The 20,279-nt window shown below is 40.6% G+C and overlaps 3 protein-coding genes across 7 annotated transcripts in view; 1 reads left to right on the top strand and 2 right to left on the bottom strand.

Annotated features, from left to right (window-relative positions):
* The first annotated feature begins 579 nt into the window (after window positions 1-579).
* LOC118430587 (histone H3-like) lies at window positions 580-2,747 on the top strand. Its single transcript, XM_035841554.1, has 3 exons — window positions 580-793; window positions 1,339-1,436; window positions 2,024-2,747. The coding sequence occupies exons 1-3, from the start codon at window positions 661-663 to the stop codon at window positions 2,201-2,203; spliced, it is 411 nt and encodes a 136-aa protein (XP_035697447.1). The 5' UTR covers window positions 580-660; the 3' UTR covers window positions 2,204-2,747.
* LOC118430586 (sulfotransferase family cytosolic 1B member 1-like) lies at window positions 2,480-6,560 on the bottom strand. Its single transcript, XM_035841553.1, has 6 exons — window positions 6,240-6,560; window positions 5,274-5,494; window positions 4,641-4,776; window positions 4,258-4,352; window positions 3,908-4,064; window positions 2,480-3,352 (listed from the first exon to the last, which is right to left on the bottom strand). The coding sequence occupies exons 1-6, from the start codon at window positions 6,376-6,378 to the stop codon at window positions 3,243-3,245; spliced, it is 858 nt and encodes a 285-aa protein (XP_035697446.1). The 5' UTR covers window positions 6,379-6,560; the 3' UTR covers window positions 2,480-3,242.
* A 1,725-nt stretch (window positions 6,561-8,285) lies between these two features.
* Window positions 8,286-20,279, bottom strand: part of LOC118430412 (rap1 GTPase-activating protein 1-like) — a 124,219-nt gene continuing 112,225 nt past the window's right edge. For all 5 annotated transcript variants that reach the window (XM_035841266.1, XM_035841269.1, XM_035841270.1 and 2 more), the window contains 13 exons: window positions 19,243-19,278; window positions 18,998-19,060; window positions 16,805-16,852; window positions 15,891-16,079; window positions 15,481-15,584; window positions 14,980-15,112; window positions 14,323-14,579; window positions 13,548-13,761; window positions 12,304-12,462; window positions 11,851-12,096; window positions 11,316-11,530; window positions 10,502-10,707; window positions 8,286-10,109 (listed from right to left, as the gene is read on the bottom strand). In XM_035841266.1, the coding sequence (XP_035697159.1) occupies window positions 9,877-10,109; window positions 10,502-10,707; window positions 11,316-11,530; window positions 11,851-12,096; window positions 12,304-12,462; window positions 13,548-13,761; window positions 14,323-14,579; window positions 14,980-15,112; window positions 15,481-15,584; window positions 15,891-16,079; window positions 16,805-16,852; window positions 18,998-19,060; window positions 19,243-19,278 (2,103 nt within the window). In that variant the 3' untranslated portion in view covers window positions 8,286-9,876. The remainder of the gene's footprint in view (window positions 10,110-10,501; window positions 10,708-11,315; window positions 11,531-11,850; window positions 12,097-12,303; window positions 12,463-13,547; window positions 13,762-14,322; window positions 14,580-14,979; window positions 15,113-15,480; window positions 15,585-15,890; window positions 16,080-16,804; window positions 16,853-18,997; window positions 19,061-19,242; window positions 19,279-20,279) is intronic.

Below are 20,279 nucleotides of genomic sequence, written 5' to 3'. Positions count from 1 at the left end.
TATAAATTTGGAAAAATCTACAGTGTAAGGCAATAGTCTGTTCTGGTAGAGTAGATTTCAATGATTTTTGTATCGTTTTGTCTCTTTTCACCCAATCGCCTCGGTTTTTGGATGTTACCCACAAATTAGATCAATGTGGCTTACCATTACTAACCATGCTCAGGTGAAAATGCGTCAAACAAGCTAGTCCTACGCCTGAATAATTACTTTATCAAATCTTAGCCCTGCATCACACCGTGTTGGCATCTTTGTGTATCTGTATGATAAGCTCCATGGTTAAAGAAAAAATCTTAAATTGAAATCTTGATAAAATTTCCACATCAAATTCCTCAGATCTAAACTAGAACTGGTGACACATTTTGTTCTGTTATGATGACAACCTGCACGAATTAAGATAATTGTATCAGCTGCTTTCTGTGACAGACAGATTGTGATCATGACAAGTATCACCTGCGTTGCCAAGTAACCACGCTTGTTTTTCACGTGACCATTTTCCAGCCAATGAAAAGACAGAATTCCGACTCTCTTGACCAATCACAGACCACAAACCCAGTATTTAAGCCACATGGCGGGTATGGTCATGAGCCTTTGCATTTCAGTCAGCAGGAGATTTTTTGTTTTTTTACTTCCCAATTTTTTCGTTCGTTGTGCTGTACCACCATGGCTCGTACCAAACAGACGGCCCGTAAGTCTACCGGCGGGAAGGCGCCCCGTAAGCAGCTGGCCACCAAAGCCGCGAGGAAGAGCGCTCCGGCCACCGGCGGCGTCAAGAAACCACATCGCTACAGGCCAGGTGAGAGACTGTGTTTGAAATAGGATGACAAACTGTTGTTCGGTATTAAGCCGCTTAGGAATAGTTATAAGCGTCGTTGACATTCCCAGAGATTCCGGTTGACCATGTTAAGAAACGAATGTAAAACTGGAGTTTACTGCAGTGGTTTTGCAAGTATTTTACGTTCAATTTGTTTAGTTTGATACATTGTATGTAACGCGATCCATGTGAAAGGTTGTTATATGCTGTATAGTGATTAACTATTTAAGGCCCCGTTCATGATGTAAAAATTAATACGGATACATCCACACGTACTTTAGCCAACATTTGCTGACCCATTCTCGCTTCTCTTCCCTATAATGCCCACACATGCATGTTATTCGTCCATAATTTCGGCATTTTAATTCAACAACTCATTTGCAAGCAAGTATAAAGGAGCAAAACCTGTGCTGTAGCTACACATAATTTGACTGATTCGTTTTGATCAGTCGCTTGACTTCACAAACTATTTGTCCAGAAGAGTTTTAGTAAGTATTCATCTATTCGTAACCGTTGTGGTACTGCAGGCACGGTGGCGCTGCGCGAGATCCGCCGTTACCAGAAGTCCACCGAGCTGCTGATCCGTAAGCTGCCGTTCCAGCGCCTCATCCGGGAGATCGCGCAGGTGCTGTTGCCCTTTTCGTCAATTTGATCCATTAACTAGCCTTTCATATTTGTTAATGCAAGTTTTGAAATAATAGTGCAACATAGACCATAAGTTGAGTTAGACATATCCAGTGTTCAGTTTTAATCCGATTATTTTCAACGCCATATCAAAGTTTTCAACAAAGGATTGATATGTTCGTACTTTACTAGAACTGTCGTAGAGTGGCAAACTGTTTTTATTTTCGTGGATTAATTTGATACGTTAACTACCCTTAATGATATTTGTCGACCCACGTCTTTAATCAAGCCACCTGAACGCATGTGCAGCGACAGGAATTCTAGGTAATATGTCAAAAATATCAAAGGTAAAGTCTCCGTAAATGACAGTCAGTGTCTCGACCATTGTTTTGATTTGCATAACAGTTGACGTCCAGATGGCTTTTGTTTACTTTTTCGGGCCCTTCCCTTCAGCCAAGGATTCATGTGTTCAAATATTCGTACTTAAAAGATGTTCATATAACTAGCTGCGTGTCTGCTAAACTGGTGACTAGCGGCTGTATAGATAAAGATACAGCAGTTGTTGAAACTAATTTTCTGTTCTTGCAGGACTTTAAGACAGACTTGCGGTTCCAGAGCTCGGCAGTGCTGGCCCTACAGGAGGCGGCTGAGGCGTACCTGGTCGGACTGTTCGAGGACACCAACCTGTGCGCCATCCACGCCAAGCGCGTCACCATCATGCCCAAGGACATCCAGCTGGCCCGCCGCATCCGTGGGGAACGCGCTTAGCTCTGGGAACGACGGGGTCACGTGTTCATTTGTACATAGAATGTTTGGGAACGAGAGGCTCACCGTGGCAGCTATATTTGTACAGATAATAACTAAATCTTAGTGTAGTGAAACGTAGGGGAGGGTTGACGTTCAAAACGTGTGATAGCGAGGTCTCACATAATTAATAATGTAGTCAACTTTTGAAGTGACTGAACTGCAAGGCTCGTTTTTGTCCGCTTTGATTTTTAAAAATTGTCCACTAAAACTGTAGAGCGTTCAGTGTTTGTAATTTGTAAGGCGTTTGTTGAATTATTGTTGCATCATCTCTGTAGAACGATTGTATAATCCTCAAGCTCAACAAATTGTAGTGTAAAGAAAAAATGTTAAGTAAATTGTGAAAATTTTGAAGAAAATTGCGGTCATGTTTCACACCACTGTGTAAAATGTATTTTACATTCAAATCCAATTTGCATATGTGTGTACATCCACGAGACAACTGAGAATTTTACTTTTTCGTTGTATCTTTTGAGTTTGATTTCTAATAAAAATATTCTGAACGCATAACTGTATCTTCGAGCTTTTCTTACACAAGTGTCTTTGCCAGTTTTCTTATCCCCCCTGTATGATAATCTAAACTGTTTATACGTTCTATTATCCAATAATCAACAGTACAAGGTTAGAATGATCGCTCAGGGGCTCTTTAGTTTGTACTGTAGTATATGGCACAAGAACGAATATCTATTCTATCATGAGTGAATAGGAAACAAGTAGCGCTTTGCATTCTACAGCTCGTTTCATATACCAACCTGCTTTCTTGAATTGATGATACACAATCTCAGAAAGTGTATTTGACACGTATACCGAATCTACAGTCAGCATCGCTTGATCTTTAATTAGTTATTTTGTTACCAAAACTATTTTCTTAAAACTGACCTTGTGATGTGAGGGATTCAACAAAGTTCATCCCTAGACATAACATTATCATCATCCACCGACCTTTTCCGTGCATCGTAACAAATACATTCCTAGTTATGTAAAGATCGTTTGGAAACGTAATCTATTCAAATTCAAACTCCAGACCAGTCCCTTTCAGTCTCTCCTCGTACACGGCATCGAAGGCTTGGTTTTGTTCATCCGTGAAGTAGTTCTTCCAGTCACCGACAATTCCTACATAAACGATATGTTATAACTTATTTGTCTGCATGAAAAATAGAAAGCAGATATACAACTGAGTAGCGAACGTGTTTGTTTTATACTTAAGTTCATCTTAGAACATGTTGATTTTATTTTATTGACGACATCCTTTCGGAACCGCAAAACTGATACCAACGTCGGGAAAAAATCCAAAGTTGCCTTCTTTATAAAATCTAAGTGGTCAGGAAGGCAGAACAAATGGCTGAACACACAGTATGGTATTTCGGACAATAGTTTTTTTTTTCATTTTTGGTCTGTCACATCGCCTCCTTTTACATTGGACTTGACTTCGTCATTCTATGACATCAGCATACGTTTTCCTATATTTTTTAAGCTATGTCATACATTTGGCAGCCGCTTGGTATGCTTTACAGTTTGAAAATTCAAACTTTTTGGATGTCATCATATAATTAAATCAACATGGCTTTAGTATCGCTATCATCATATATGCTACAGCAAAAGTTTTGTCTTCTAGGCTATGTGTAAATGTGGAGAAAATGAAGCATCATTTGGGATGACGTAACAAACCTTTCCTAGCCATGACCCTCCTGTCGGCATACCGGGAGTTGTCCAGGGTTGCCTTCATACCCTCGAATGTACATCTTTCCGCGATGTCCGCGATGGTGGCGGAGTCTAGTTCAGCTTCCAGGAACTTTGCGATTTTTTTCACCTCGCTGTTGATGTCCTGATCGAAAGAACGAGAAGCCCCCGTTAAACTCATTAAATACCTGACACCAAGAATGTTTTAGTACCACTAGTAGTATTTACAATACATGTACATCATTAAAATAGTTGTAACGCATCTGTGTTCCCTTTTTGTAGCATCTACGGCTATTTCAAATTTGTATCGAAAATGGTCTCTAAGCAGAAGTAATAACCTTTTTCATGTCCTCAAACTTGAGGAAGATGAAGTGGGGGTCGTCGCGCTTCTGCCACCAGGACAGCACGTGATCAAAGAAGCTGCCGTGGATCTCTAGAAAGACAGAACATTGACTTAAGACCTTTGAAATGCTCCATATACTATATAGGGAAAGTATAAGAGTCATAAACAAAGCTACCGCGCGATTTGTGTTGTGTACGTTGATACTCGTAAATATAACGACATTTACAGGTTGCAGTTCAGGGCGGAACCGCTAAGACAAATTGATCTCCAAGCAGATGCTAGGAAGGAAAATCGTGACGTTTTCTACTGGTCTCTGAGAGGGGAATAGGTTCCTTGGTCTGATGATCCCAAAGAAACGTCAATAGCAGAGTGTCTTACCTTTCCCATCAAGAAAGTCTTGGCAGAATTTAGGCCATGAAAGTTCGCCAGCATTCTTTCCTCGCCGCTTCAAGGTGAAGTGATAGAAGGAGACCGCCACGTCCTTTGGGTTCCTCATCACTACCAGAATCTTCTCCTGGAATAAATTATGACAAACTGTTATTGTTAGTTGTTACTAGCGACTTGGGTGTTAAGCATTCAATCGGGCGCACGTCCCTCACAATGCCAATGAGGAACAATTACTTTTGCATAAACTCATTCTCCTACGCGGATTCGAACCCGCGTCATAGAAATCCGCTCATTTTGAGCCAGTCCGAAGTCTGGGGACGCGGGTTCGTTTTTGCCTAAAAGACTTTGATTTCATGACAAATATACTGATTCCGTAGCCTCCTCCCCCCCCCCCCCCATCAAGACGCGGAAATGCAAAATAAAACATTTAATGCACATATATATACACTTGACGAACATGCAGCCATTCTCTCATTGGTTGAACTGCCTATTGTGACGGACAGTCAGAATCGGTCTATATATTTCACTGCGAATTTCAGGACTCAACGGTCAAATTACAACATTACTTACAGCTTTGAAAAAAGCGCGATTATATCTATTTTTTTAATAATTATCCTCCTATACCTTGCCCCGTGGGTTGGTTATCCCGGGGGGTGCCGTCCTGGGGGTGAGGTGGGTGAGAATGACCCGTGGGGAGGGGGCGTCCTCCAGTAGCACGTGTGAGGGGTGGGGGTTCTCGGGATAGTGGAACTCCAGCTTGCCGATGATGTGGTCGTCAGAGCTGGCGGCTGTCCGCCCCGCGGCCTGCAGTATCTGTGTCACGATCTCAAGGGTCCAGTTCGTGCCTGCAGTTCACGTATACGGCGTAAGGTGGCGCATTTAGAGAACCCTTACCAACTCAACATGTTGACTTTAATATTACCAAATAAGCAAATGAGGAACTGATTTGCATAATATATGCAAATATGCAAAACCACTTAATGATGGTAATTTTATACTTATGACATGCCGTGTATGATGAACATCACCATGCATAAAGCATGCAATGAGTATGTCATTTGCATAAAACTAACATAAGCTCTAAATATTTCATGGACGTATGAGGTCGCCGAATAGTTCATATCTATAGATTTTCATATATGTAGCTATAGGGCCTATTGTAGGCAATGCATTAATATACACTTGTTTGTTTAATATGTACTGTATGTACCGTAGTTATATTAGACCTTACGAAAGTCGTTGTACTTTTATTTGCTGTGTCAATAAAGATTTCGTATGTAACATCATGAAACAGGCTAATGGGCCCGTTACAACAAGGACTTTATATAACAGAGCCTTGGTTACAACTGTTCATTCATTGAAATTTTTCTTAGTCCCTACCATCATCATCTACAACATAGAAATAACCAAGTGGAAGATACAAAGCTATATCAGACTCAGAATTAAAATATCATGAAGATCATGACAATAACTCGTTAGCGGAAAGTCACCCTACAATACTTTATTAACGCTATAACATTGACGTTACATTTTTCACTACAACGATCGCTATGTCATGTTCTGTCTAAAATTAAACTTTCTACTTCTCACCTGTCTTGGCGTAGCTAGCAATGACGATATCGTCATCCCGAGTCTGGAAGGTTTTCATGGCCTCGAGGATTTCTCTGGTGACGGCACCAGGATACAGCACTCCGTTATGCACAAGTCTGGTCAGTTGGGCAGACGACATGTTGGACAGAGCGTTACAAACTGTGAACTCAATGGAAATTCTATTCTGCTATACAGGTGACAATCATGTGAGTATCAGCTTCAAAACCCACTATTTGGATTTAGACGTTTTCGTGCCGGGTACCGGCTTTCCCTGCTTTCAACTTTGACCGGAAATAGCAAACGTGATCTCGAGGACGTTGACCTGGGTTTTGCCTCTTGAGGTTGAAGGTTACATTAAAGTTCGTTTCAGTACGAAGGCTCAAAATGACAATGTGAGACTGTACTGTAGCAGCACTGTACCCTTTCCGAGTCGGTGCCAAACATTTTAGCATGTGGCGAACTCCAACCTCTTTCAATTGGCGTATCTTGGATGTCTTTCATCGACGATGGACAGATATAGTAAAAAACTTAACATTTTACGTCACACAATTAACGTTAAAAGTTATCCCCTTAAGAGCCTAATTCTACACTTTCCAAAACAGGGAGTTCGGCTTTCTGGGAATGGGGAAAGTCGGAAAACTCGTATGGGGGCTTCGAATGAAAAGATTAATTCCTTGTTCTGTCTTTATTTATGCACACAAGCCCCAGAAATCAGTGTTTTCGCGTTTGTAAGTGTGTAACATTTCCTCCGCAAACAACATTTCCCCCCTAAATTGGTTGATATTTCTCTACGTAAAACATTTGCAGTCAAGTTTCCCTTTCTGTTTTCTTTAATTGCGAGACTAAAATCAGACGTAAAACAAACTGAAAAACTAATTACAACAGTGTACAAAAGTTTTCTGGTAAAAACAAAGTCTGCTTTAATTTGTCAACCATTTCATCAAAGGGATTATATTTTTGGGCAAGGAGTCACAGTCGCCAGAACCTCTCTAACTGGAACCACCCTCACTTCAACTAGAACCACCAAACTGGGTAACTTTTAGGATGAAGGAGAATTCTTGTTACACAACCAGTGGGTACTTACATAGCTTACGTTTCGATGTCTCTCAGACACCTTCGTCGGAGCTTCTAACTGGAGTTCTGCTTCTCATCGCTATAACGGCACTGAACTTTAATCCGACGCAACTTTAATCCAACACTTTTCAGAACCCATCTGTCAGTCAAAAACTAACCCTGGTATGCAAATTCTTTTGAGTGCTTTTCAAAACCAGTAAAGTATACGACTTAAAACCTTGTAAGTTTGAGCTCACAAAGATCGCATGTTGCAGCGACAAGTTAATCAATCTTCTGGTATGTTTTCATGCCGTTAATCTAGCCGTGGGAGGAGGGCAGCGATTGTAATTTCAAGCAATCCTACTCTTCGTCCTCACATTACACATCACAGTAAATATAGCAAAATATCAATAAACTGTCCATCCAACACAACCAACATGCCTTGAAGTGTCCCTCTTTAGTTTAAAGTACAGGGCCAGGCTTTGTTACACAAATTCAGTAGCCAATGTAGGTAAAACTTATTTGGCCAAAATTTTATTTTCATCTTTTGAAACCTTAACGGCCTAGTAAAGAGTGTTTTTTGTAATAAAAATAAAGTAGCCTATATATAACTCTGAACTGGGGTATGAACTGGCTGACCATCAGAACTGGAGAACCTTTGTGGACAGACAGACTGCCCCCACTGCTACCGAGCTATGGGACAGGGAAGAGAAGAAGGTATGTGGTTGCTGAATTCTCATTTAAAGTGTTTCAATGAGATGCATTATGGGTGATAAGTTGGTGGCCTCTAAGAAAGAAATAAAACTTGTCTGGACAATTGTCTCAAGCATGGTCTAAACAAGAACTGTTTACAAGTTAGGGGCTTTTATCTTTGACATCTCACCCACAATGCGTCTTGTTGCATTTTAAGCATAACAAATTTTCTCGCTCTTCACAACTTTTCTGTCAGTTGTAACATTTTACAAGATACAACGAAAAACTACAAACTCCTGCATTATTGTTAAAACTGTTTATTCTATTAAACATTATCAATACAAACAGGCAACACCATGGACAAGTCTGCCCACATTATACCTTAGGTAAAAACCAGAAAAGTGGACTTTTAAAATGTTAGAAATTCACAGTACACACAACAAGTGGGGTAACCCAGCATGTTGAAGATAAAATCAAAACTGTAACAGTTAAAAGTCTATTGTTGGTCTTATTACAAAATGCTGAGCCAAGCATCTATGTATCATACATACCACTGGACACGTGTGTTAAATATGGAAGTATAAATTATCTTCCAAATAAACAAAAACAAACTACATGTACTTGTAACATAATATGGTGTTTGCTTACGTTTGTGAGGACTTAAAAATAATCATTCACTATTGATAAAAACCATTTTACACACATGTCTGCAGTACTCTTCCAAACTGCTAGCTGGCATTCCATGATTCCACCAAAATGGCAAACATCAGTTTTACATGGGGGGAAACATGGGAGTTGAAATGTATCTCCTCTTGTGACTATATTTAAAACTTTGCAACAACTGTCCCTTCAGAAGAGATAAAATCATACATCTAAAATACATCAGTCCAACCTTGGGTAGACTATCTTAAATGTTCAATTATTGACAAAGTCGCCTTCATCTGAATTTCTTGTAACATCTTGAACAATTACAACAATCTTTCCTGAATCAGTACATACAATAAATACTCCTGTCTGCTGATCTGACACTTATTTAGTTCTCTCAATATGAAACAACAATTTTCTCCTGCAGCAAAAAACTCTTGAGCCTCATAATTGGCACAAAAACTTTCATTTATCTTTATACAATATGAAATCTCATACACATATAACTACTGTTACAGTAATAATCAGGTAGAGTCTGTATTGTCAATACATAGAGTACTAATTTTAGGGGGTAAACATGTATCTTGGTTAATGTAAACATATCTTTGTGGTACCAAAAACGATGATGTCTAACTGTACAAATTCTTCTGCCCAAAATACTACGTACATGTAGAGTGGATCACAGCGCACAAAATGGTACAAAATTTACATGACATATATACTATATACACATGGCTCCAGCCTCAATATCATAATGGTATGAGGCAGTTTCAGGTTAAATAGGTGTTCTATGGCACAAGGAAACTGAGATTCTAATACAATTTATCTTGACACTGAGACAGTAGAGAAGTTATTTCTCAGATTTTCCACAAATTCTGGTGTCTATGCATCGACACCTTTGTTTACAAAAATTAAATGAAAACTCAAAATGAAAGATGCAAAAAACAGAAAGTCTTTTTGTGAGATTAGGCAAAATGGGAAACTTTTGTCCTTATCACTGTAACTCGACATTTTCCGTACAAAATCGTTTGAAAGGCAATGTTACAGATATAACCATAGTACTTGCACTGCAGCACATCAACATTAAAAGTCCTTGCACACTTTAGCACAATACATCAGAATGGACAACAATTCTGTCATATCTAGATCTGCACTGCAAATTCTTCTGTATTACCAGCATACAAGAAAACATGACACGTCGAACAATATCCACAACTGCACCTGTATTTACATAAGACGGTGCGATTCAGACAAAGTTGTCGTTTCCTGTGTTCTGTCGGTGGGACTGCTCCAGTGAAAGATTTCTGAGTCGCCGAAGTTCCCGGTTTGCTGACGACAGCTCAGCGCCCTGTCTCATCTCTTTCTCTTTCAACTTCTTGACTTCGCGTTGGATCACCACGTTCTGCCGCAGGAGTTCCAGCTTCTCGATCTTCAATCTGTTGATGTCAGAATTCAGCATGGCCACTTGCCTCTGCAGTTCTGTTAAAAAAAGACAGAGGGCACTTAGTAACCATATACACTAAGGAGATATAGAGGACAGCTACCATGGATAGAAGACGCAGTATGTAGAAGAAATAGCTGCCGTCCATCTCTGCTCTACTTTGCTCTTATTATCTTATTGGACTAGCAAATTGCCAGAAGTCTAAAACCCTGACGATATAATCTGTTCAATCTCTACAGTCTGGTTCACTGATTTTTATTAGGGCCATTTTTCGGACCAGTCCAACAACAAAATAACGGTAGTCTTAACAGTAATGCGAATGCTCACCATTATTGACTTGGTGAGCAGTGGATCATAAGTTGTGGAAATTACAGTTCAACTTTTCCAGAGTGACTTCTACCAACACAGAAGAACTTTCAGAAATGCTCACCATTACTAGCTGCGGCGCCCCCATCCTCCATACAGTTACTGCAGGTAAAGTTCTCCTGTTTCACACTGTTGGGAGAGTCTCCTGACGACATGCTCTCCATCCCAGTGTCCGAATCCTCCCTCTCCTCGTTCAGCTCGCCCAGGCTGATGATACTGCTGCAGGAGTTGGACAGGGACGACGATGAACCCTCCTCTGCACTCTGCTGCCTGCGGGGACAGAAAGGATAATTCAGTTTTAAAACTCCAGTCTTTAACAATCTGTTCATTCCATTAAGGACAAAATGTAGCTAGGAGATAATAGAAAGATATTCCGAATGCCACACCTGGCCCGCGCGCCAAAGCCAGGTGGAATTCTTTTGTTTTTTTTACCCCAGGTGATAGCATAGATTATGTTAATGCATATAGGGGGCTTGGGTATAAAAATAAGTCCCAGAATAGAGAAATATGTATATTTATCCTTCTTGCAAGCAAGCATCCTTCTAGAATTCCACATAGGAGAGTCAAATGGCTTTATAATACATCAACCTCACAAGTCCGAAGTCACCATCCACACTATATATATCCACACAGTTTTTACTTAACTTCTTTTGTCCTAAAAGTCCTTCAAATTACATGTGATGTTATAACAGATTTACAGTAAGTCCCCTTACGAGTGCCCTTACCATGCATGCGAAGTGTTTATATTTGTGAAATCTCCATACCATCCCATCTGATTCCTTCACTACCTTCAGTTGGTATTACCATTATGCTAAAATAAATTCCTGGCAAGAACCCTGTTATATATTCATCTGAGCTGTAATCTGAAGCTGACTTACATGACATTTCCTGACCGATGTGACTTGACAGGTGACACGTCAGGCGAGCTCCGTGGAGATGACCAGTTAGACCCGGCGGTCGAGGACACGACCCCAGAGTCGTTGCGGTTCTTTAGCGGCGGCAGGATGGGATGTTTGTTGTCTGCCTCTGATCTTCTGTTGTACTTCTTCTGACCAGTCCGCTTACTGGAGCCTTTTCTGCCTAGGATGGATGACTGTAACACAATGCCAAGAAGGAATTTAGAAAAGAAATGCCTTAAATGTCATGAAAGATTGGTACACACTATTTCTAAACAAGAAGGGAAGAAGCCTGTTTCATGGGGTTTCGCTTTAAGTGCATGAACCATTTTTGTTCCGAAGATAAAAAGAATCACAACAGAAACTTAAGCTACAGCATTGACTACATACATTGTGCATGTGTATGAAACTATGTTTGAAAAAATTTAATACAACACTTGTAAAATGTGTAACACTTGAAAAAAATCAATACAACACTTGAATGTGAAAATTGGAACACTTGTTAAGAAATACTTACAATTCCCGCTGTCTTGCCCTCACTGTAACTGTGCGGTAGAGCGTCCTTCTCACGTCTGCCGTTCTGAATGGAGGCAATGTCCCAAGACTGGCTCCGACCCCGTATGACCTTTCGGAATGTGTCGAAGAAGCTACCGCTTTCACTCTTGGCATCTGGCGACGGTGCGTCCATGCGACCACTCATCTGCAAGTTCTTGGCGTTCAGTTCGGAGTACAGAGACTCAAGGAGTGCTGATCTTGTTCTCTCCTGGAAGGAAAACGCAGTTTGAGTGAATATGACCACACTGCAACAACAAACCTATTTCCTTTATGTTACTATAATGTTGTCCTATGGTTCAGTTTGGTTACACATCTTTTGACAGTACAATTTCTTATCATTCCCTTTGTGAAGTCAGACTATATTTATAACTATCTTCTCCATATCATTAAAATTTGCCACCAAAGAAAGACCCACCTCCAGCCTTGCGAATCTCTCAGCCTTGTAAGATGCGATCTCTGCATTGATGAGTTTACTGAGGAGGAACTCGCGGAAGGCCGGTCCCTTCCTGAAGACTGCGGGATTCGGGAGGGTCGGCCCGAAGAACGGTACATCATCACGTGCTGCTACAGAGACCTATAACATTATACACAATGGATATTGTTATTTCCTTCATCAAGAAAATTATGTTTTATTCGCCATTTGTCATTTCAGAGGATGCAAAGCCTGCAGCCCAGTGTAACCTTTAGCTTCAAGCACCGAATCTCTGCACGTAAAAGACCCAACACACTTATCGATAATGGTGGGGGTAATCTTGTGTGCTTGGCCAAAAATGCAAGTCGTGACAAAGCATGACATGTTTCATCTCAATATTGATAATGACTGCTTTTAACCTTTATGTGTGCAGTGGCAAGACTTTGGTGGCATTAAATGCTACAGCTGATATAGAAGTAACATAAGGGCAGTCTGACTTTTAAGTAGAGCCCCATGGCTTATGTAAAAAGGTTTGCTCTACTCCATTACGAAATTAATGATGCTGCAGCTCACGATTTTCAGAACCTTAGGATAAAAACACACTTATATAACATGTCCCCGTGGGTGCTGTAACTATTATATAAAGTCAGACACAGCATAGTTTGTGGCATTTTCTAAAAGTATCTTGACTATGATAGAACAACTGTTGACAAGACTCTAATTGGCAACATTTTCCATCACAAGATGGATGAATCATTGTCATAAATCTATTATACTGTCTTCAAAAAAGGAGTCGAACCCAATAACCCAGGATCTAGAGTTAGCTTTTACTAGTTTTAGACTTTGAGACTTTATTTTGAGACTACATGTAGAGTAGACACTTGTGATATTGTATTTTACACTATTTGAACCTTGTATGTTTCCTGCAATTAGAAAACGGGCAAGAATTTGCAATAAACTTGTATTATAATATGACCAAAGTGACTGGGCCCTAAGGTGCAACTGTGCCATACTGTAAATTTTGAAAGTTATACAGTAATTGTATTTCATGTTGAGCACATTTTTTTTCTCTGTGACCTTTTCACCATAAATACATGACATTGCATAAATGCATTATTTTCCAATGTATTACTATTGTAAAACAGAATTGCTTCAACCTCAAATTCAAAACAGTGACAATGCAGAACCCCCTTACCACGAAATTTAAAAAAAAAAAAACATCGCAGAAGTAAGAGAATTTACAGTACCTTGTAATGTGTGTTCTCTGAGCAGGCGTTGAGAGGCTGAACCACGATGAAGGCGTGGAGGAAGTGTGAGGCGATCATGTCCGGGGTGAACGGCGTGTTCTCCTCCTGGAAGATGATACAGACAATGTCGTTCCCGATGTGTCTCTTCCTCTGCAGCTGCTGGCTGTCCCCCTCCGTGTAGGGCAGCTTGGTGGACACATGGAACATAACCTCCCTGTGGGACAACAAGATGGAATCATGAGATGACATGATGTTGCCTTTTCTTTTTCAAGTTTCTAAGAATGATGTTACCTTTTCTTTTTCAAGTTTATAAGAATGATGTTGCCTTTTCTTTTTCAAGTTTCTAAGAATGATGTTGCCTTTTCTTTTTCAAGTTTCTAAGAATGATGTTGCCTTTTCTTTTTCAAGTTTCTAAGAGTACAAATTCGCAAACAGCTTCATCTGTTGTTATAGAGGCTGCATTTTTTATTATTAAATTGTCATGTATGAAGGCATATCAACAGGAAACAGAAAAAGAAGCACTTATTTTATAAAGTTAACCTTATTTTTCAAGATAAAGAACCACTTCAAAGTATCACTGTTAGAAGTCCTCCAAGTTCTGTACCTGCTTTATATTACATATTACAATATGGCTGACATAACTTTGGGATGTCGAGAGACTTTGATAGACAACTATTTCAGAAAAATACTATCATTTCAATCATCGCTTTGCTAAGAAACCATCAGTGGCTATTGTTTCCAACAGCATGTGATAAAGATAAATAAGACAACTCACCTGTCCTTGAACTTGGTGTACACAGAAGTCTTGCCGGTCTGGCCATGCTGCGTGTCCAGTCCTCCCCGGTAACCCTCGAAGTCCTGCAGTTCCACCTGCTCCCCTAGGAGGCCCAGGAACTCCTGGAAGGCCGGGCTCTCCTGCCTGTTGCAGAACATGTCCTCCTCTTTCACCTGCCCAAACTTCTGGTACACCACCCCAAACTTGTACTGATTGGTCAGGACATGCTCGTCGTACGTCACTAGCAGTTCCGAACCCTAGGTGGGATGAGGAAGAGAAATTCCGATGATCAGTATACATGTATGGAGTCTTTCTTTCATATCATTTTACTTGATTCTACCTTAAATTCTACTTTAAATACAGAAATATTTGTAGTGGTTTAATGTATGTGGTTTTCATGGTGGCTACTTCACTGTAAACTTAAAACCACTGCACACATTTTCCAATTACAGTATGAGACCACACTTCCGAAAACTTAAAACCTCCGCAAACACTCCATATCCCAGCTACCACAAAATTAAATCCCGGCAAACATGACTGCATTTACAGTATATCATGACTATCAGCTAGGAACATTAAGCTGCATTTAAATCTGTATCAAAAAGGCACTTTCAAGTCAAGATGAAATGTTGTGATGAAATATATTGTTTTCCTTACCTTAGGAAAGAGGACAGGGTGGAATCTCTCCACAGAGACATCCTCACACACCAGCTTGGCCATTCTGGCCGGGCCGGGAAACTCCGCCAGGCAGGAGGATGGGACAATCTCATGGATGGTGCCTGTGTGTCGTCTGGGGGGTGCAGAATGAAGGCAAAATGAAACACCAACTCTTACTTTCTTAGCTGTCTCATGTGTGTCAGTAATTCAATCTGAAGGTGAATTTTAACAAATTTGCAACAGAAACAAGTTGATTGATTCATTCCATGATAGATACTTAGGTGTAGTCAAAAATTTCAAGTTACAATCTTTGTTTCTATTGGAAATTACAGTTACAATTTGTCATCAAAGCCTTTCATTTCTGGCTGAAGCTAGAATAATTTCATAGTACAATGCATGCTAAACAGTAACATATGTATAAAATACAGACTTAACTATTATGTTGTGCTATGAATCATAACCACAGTTTCAGCACTAAGGACAGGATTGTCTTGAACCTACCTGAGAATGAGTCTCAGGTGTTCCTGTGAGGAGATGGTCTCTGGCTTGACAGACAGAACCAGATGTCCCAGGTTCTCATCCCAGGCAAAGAAATTCATGTGTTCCTACAAATGGGAAAAACAAAGGAAGTTCATCTCTGCTTCCCACAGTGAAAGTAAGGTGCGTTAAGAAATCTTAAAATGTTTACAGTAAGAGGTGAGGGCAAAATCTTAACACAAACAAGTGTTTGGTAATCCTACTGTACTACAAAATTGTTTCAACTGCAAACTGAAAACACTTAAAATACAGTTTTCCCTCCCACCCAGAAATAAAAACTACTGTGAAAGTTACCGTAATGCATCTATAGTGATACAGTGAAAAATGAACAACAAAAACAAGTACATTGTACTAGATCTTGTGTGTTTTCCTACCTTGCCCAGGAAGTGTCTTCTGTAGCACTTTGCAGTGTCATCTGCCTCTAGCTTGTACTTGGCAGGACAGGAGGGGAGGATGGGTCGCCCCTGGCTGTCCGTCAGTGTATCCGGGTCATTTCCGTCCACCCAGTATCTGCCATTGGCCGGGGCCACAATCATCGGGTATGGGCCCTCGCCTTTGATGACCTGTACCAACATGGACAAAATTCGTTTTCAAATTCTTGCTATTCTATTCTTCTATAGTCAAACCTGTGCAAACTTCTACACACATGTAAGGAGCACCTGGCCAATGTGACCACTTCTTGTAATTTTTCCTGTTGACACAAGCATTAAGAATTCCTGTCTACTGTGTCATCACAGACCAGATTTCATTGGTCAGTAGTCATTGTAAGTAGTTTTCACTTTCACTTTCCAAAATTGGTCAGACTATAGCCAGACTATAGTCAAGTTTGACCACATTTGCATGTTTCTGGTACTAAAACAGGTAAAGAACTTTTCTACTCCCACGAATCATATCAACTTCAGCCACCTTGACATTGACGAACTAACAGCAAAGTTCCTTAGTGGAAATAATTCCCTCTTGCCCAGAGGTCCTAGATGCACTTGAGAGATACGGCCCTGCTGCACAAAATCCAATTACCCTGGGATGTACTAGAACAGCTGATAACAAAATCTACATGTTTACCTCGGAGTCCACATTCTGCATGTACAAGATAACCTGCAGACTTTTCTGCCCTGAAACTAATGGAGTTAACACCAGCAAACCAAAGAGCCTATCTATACTCCTACAGGGGATTGGAAGGGTAGGTTTTCCCACTCATTTCCGATTGAATATGAGGGTGGCAAGGCGGCCATCCGGACTCTGATTTCTTTGTACCAGATGTAAAGTAGATGTACAGAAGAGTGCTCACCTGTTGGAGAAGTCTGTAGGACGGTCTGCAACTGGGGCTGGGAGAGTCCTGGAGAAGACCAAAAACAAGTATTGTAAATTATACGAACAGAAATTAAAGATGTATGACGAGACTGTACCCTACATGTACACCAAAATACAGCGAGGCCACCATCATAATTAATACGTCCTTTGCAGTGTTAGGACACATATTGAATCATTTAGAGTTTGAAATACTTTTGAATTTGCCAGTACTTTAATAAAGCAACCAATTTTAAATTCTTTTTCCTCTCCTTCTGCCCCACAAACTCTACAGAGTTTGGGGGCCCGGTTATGGTGGTTCTTTGCCATGAAAAGGTCAACATGGGGACACCGTCAAAGCTCGAAAACCCTTTGAAGCTTGTACCAAGAGGACGATGGATTTCCTCTCGAGCAGTGGTTCAAAAATAATGCAGACTCTCTCAGCAGGCCCTACAAAGATTTTAAAGACTTTGAGGTCACCATAATGATGTCTTTTGCCATGAACGGTTCACATGAGGACACGTAAAAACACACTTGGAGCTGGAAAGCCTTTTGAAGTTGGTAGCGTGATCAGTGATTGGGACCACAAACTCCCTGGGCTTCCTGATGAGGACTCTGCTTAGTATGGATGAGGCATGTGCAATGCCCCGGCACGAGGCAATTTCGCCGGTGGGCACACTCCCTGTTAACCTCTGCTCCAGCCTAATTAACAGGGAGGCTTTAAATTTGGTTGCTGGGCTTGCATTTTGGTTGGGAGCCAAGATGGTTATTTTCCACCGATCCCTGCTCTAACCATTGCTGATGGAACATGGCTGGCGTTATGTGACACGTGCCTCTGGGGGGTGCCAAATATGCCTTTTCATTTTGTAACAGACCGATGGGTAGAAATAACAAAGTCAAAGATGGGAGCAGTCATCTTTCTTTCACCTCTTATCTTCTGTGTGCGAACAAACCCTGACCTAATACTTCACAGAAACTGCTTCCTCACAAAGCCAGAGTCAGACATCAGTCATGTATAAGACAAGCTTCTTGCTACTGCACACAGGATACTGTCATCATTATTCCAGCCTTTATACTACTAAAGACCAAGATTTTGATGGATCATTATTTTGGGTCCTATGTTTTGCATGTCACACGTACTGTGGGTGGGCTATTCTGCTTTTAATGCTAGGAAGTCAAATGTTAAGACATTTCTGTTGTGCCTGTGAGTCTTTGCTCGTGAGCTGAGGCTAGATCAGAATGCATGAATGTCGTGTTGAATTTGCTTTTTAAAATCTAAAATGTATACTAATTGTTTACAATCATGCTTCTTCATAATGCTCACTGTGAGTAAGTCAAACCTGAAAGTGAATCAATGCAGGGTGGACAGTGCATCACTTTGCTGTTATCTGCCTTTCAGCCTTTTGAAACTTTCCTTACTACATGTCAAAACTACTTAAGTTGGCCTTTGATCAGTGGTGCCCATCTCAGTGTGAAATCAGCTAGCATAGAGGCTAAGTAATAGTCCTTGGAGGCACAGACATGACTTGTTTATCAGCTCATTTCTGTCTCACTGGTCACAGAAAGCTGCCCCGGCAGAAAACTGCAGAGGATTTCTGTGTCGTTGGAAGCAGTGGTGTTACGGTGATTTTAGTAGGAACATTTTGAAATAATCCGTTTCTCTTTGGCCTCATATAAAGTGACTACTAGTCTAGAATGTAATTTATTTTCCACTGCTTTCATCACACATCTTACCGCACAGAAAACATGACTATTGGAGTGTGTCAAATCCTTGTGAACAACCAAAGAAATTGCATAGAGTTGCTTCCCTAATAGGTAGGCTTACAGCTAGGGCACGAAGTGGGTTTGCACACAGATGTGCTAACATTGCACTGAACATCGCCTTGCCTGACTACATGCCTGTTGGGCAAAGAGAGCTACATCATGAACACGTACTGATTGGTAGTGTTAGGGAAAATCAATGATGCAATGTTGTGTTGAAAATGGAGGGGAAAAAACCGAAGTCAGCATCTCCATTAGATAAGGATTGGAGGTTTCATCGACAGATTCAGTGTACTGATTTAGTCTTCATGAGTTGTATCCAATGGATTGTTACTTGAAGTAAGACTCCGTACCATTTATGTGTGAGTGAGTAAATAAAACAGCCACAGTACATAAAATAAAAGTGATTTGTACCAGTTTTTCTGAGACTTACCCGGTTGTCACGAGGTTTGCAGGCCTCAGGCAGAGTGCAACGTTGCTCATCCAGACGGTCGCTCTAAAACAGAAAATTATAAGGAACAATTACAACTAAGTCCATTTAAGAAAACAGATTCCAAGAAAGAAAAAGAAAGTATGCAGAGTTGCAATTTCATCCGAACATGCAAGATATGGTCTTCTGAGAGAATATGAGATTAAGAATTCAAATGCAAACATACATAAGCTGCCACAAGGACTCACCTGGACCTTTTCCAGCATTGCGATCAGGTCTTTTGTCTGCAGGGAAGCAAAAAGATAACATAACATGAGATCAAAGCCAGCGAACTTCACGCATGATGGTGCTGAAACGTACTCTCACAGCACCTTTCCATATATAGTATAGTATCACATAGGTTTCATAAGAATCCATTACCAGTAAGTCGTGCTTCGGATCACAAAAGAACCCGTCTGACAGACGCTTAACAGCATGGCACTGATGTTGACACATGTATCCGGGGCTGTGCGTATGACATGACACACACGTGAAAGTGTCCTCACGCGTCCTTTATACATGTATAACGATTGGCTGCCACACGTGAATTCATAACCCTCATTTCTTCACCATCATTTTTATGGCTTTTCAATCTGCTTTTAGCTCTCAGAGGCACTTCCTGTATTAGGAAGAATTGTTGCAGAGAGACACTCATCATTTTTGCTGCGTAGGCCAGAAATTACCTTTTAGTTCAATGACATTAATATCTGTGCAATGTCAGTTCCCTCATAACTTTAGGATCCTACATAATATAGTAGGTTGGGAAAACCAATGTGGAGGTACAATGCTTTTTGACTGCACATATCAAACTGTAATCTGTCATATAAGTAGTCAACGTATTGGGTGATTTAGTGACCTGTGCAAGACTTACACGTACAGAGAATGAAAATCTGATGATTGAAACTGCTTTGATCTTGTCAAAGGTTGTCAAAAAGGTCACTAATATTTAGGTCAATCTGAAGATGAAATCAAAGTTGAACTGCAATTTTGTATGAAAATTGGACGTACCCAAGTTTTCCACTGTCCAACCCCTATCTTTGTCATTAAGAATGAGAAACAGAGATGGGGGGCGCCATATACTTTCTCCAACTTATGTTGTCACTCAGCTCACCAAGTCATGTATTCTATCTGCATAATGTGACATCACAGATGCAGTGGATGTTCATTCCTTGATAAGGACTAATGTTGGACAGTCGAAAATTTGTGTAGGTCCATTTTTTGTGTCGGAAATTACCGTCCAACTTTC

Source organism: Branchiostoma floridae, chromosome 14 (assembly GCF_000003815.2).
Source record: "Branchiostoma floridae strain S238N-H82 chromosome 14, Bfl_VNyyK, whole genome shotgun sequence".
In the NCBI taxonomy this organism is placed as follows: Eukaryota; Metazoa; Chordata; class Leptocardii; order Amphioxiformes; family Branchiostomatidae; genus Branchiostoma; species Branchiostoma floridae.
Note: the sequence above shows the minus strand (reverse complement) of the source record. Positions and strands in the feature narration are given on the sequence as shown.

Bases quoted from the DNA above. Each gene is read 5' to 3' on its own strand.
- LOC118430586 (XM_035841553.1), bottom strand. From the start codon at position 6,378: ATGTCGTCTGCCCAACTGACCAGACTTGTGCATAACGGAGTGCTGTAT. The intron at 4,777-5,273 runs GTATAGGAGGAT...AATTTATTCCAG, and splicing joins TAACCAACCCACGGGGCAAG to GAGAAGATTCTGGTAGTGAT. The intron at 4,065-4,257 runs GTTATTACTTCT...TCTTTCGATCAG, and splicing joins AGTTTGAGGACATGAAAAAG to GACATCAACAGCGAGGTGAA.
- LOC118430587 (XM_035841554.1), top strand. From the start codon at position 661: ATGGCTCGTACCAAACAGACGGCCCGTAAGTCTACCGGCGGGAAGGCG. The intron at 794-1,338 runs GTGAGAGACTGT...GTGGTACTGCAG, and splicing joins ACCACATCGCTACAGGCCAG to GCACGGTGGCGCTGCGCGAG. The intron at 1,437-2,023 runs GTGCTGTTGCCC...CTGTTCTTGCAG, and splicing joins TCATCCGGGAGATCGCGCAG to GACTTTAAGACAGACTTGCG.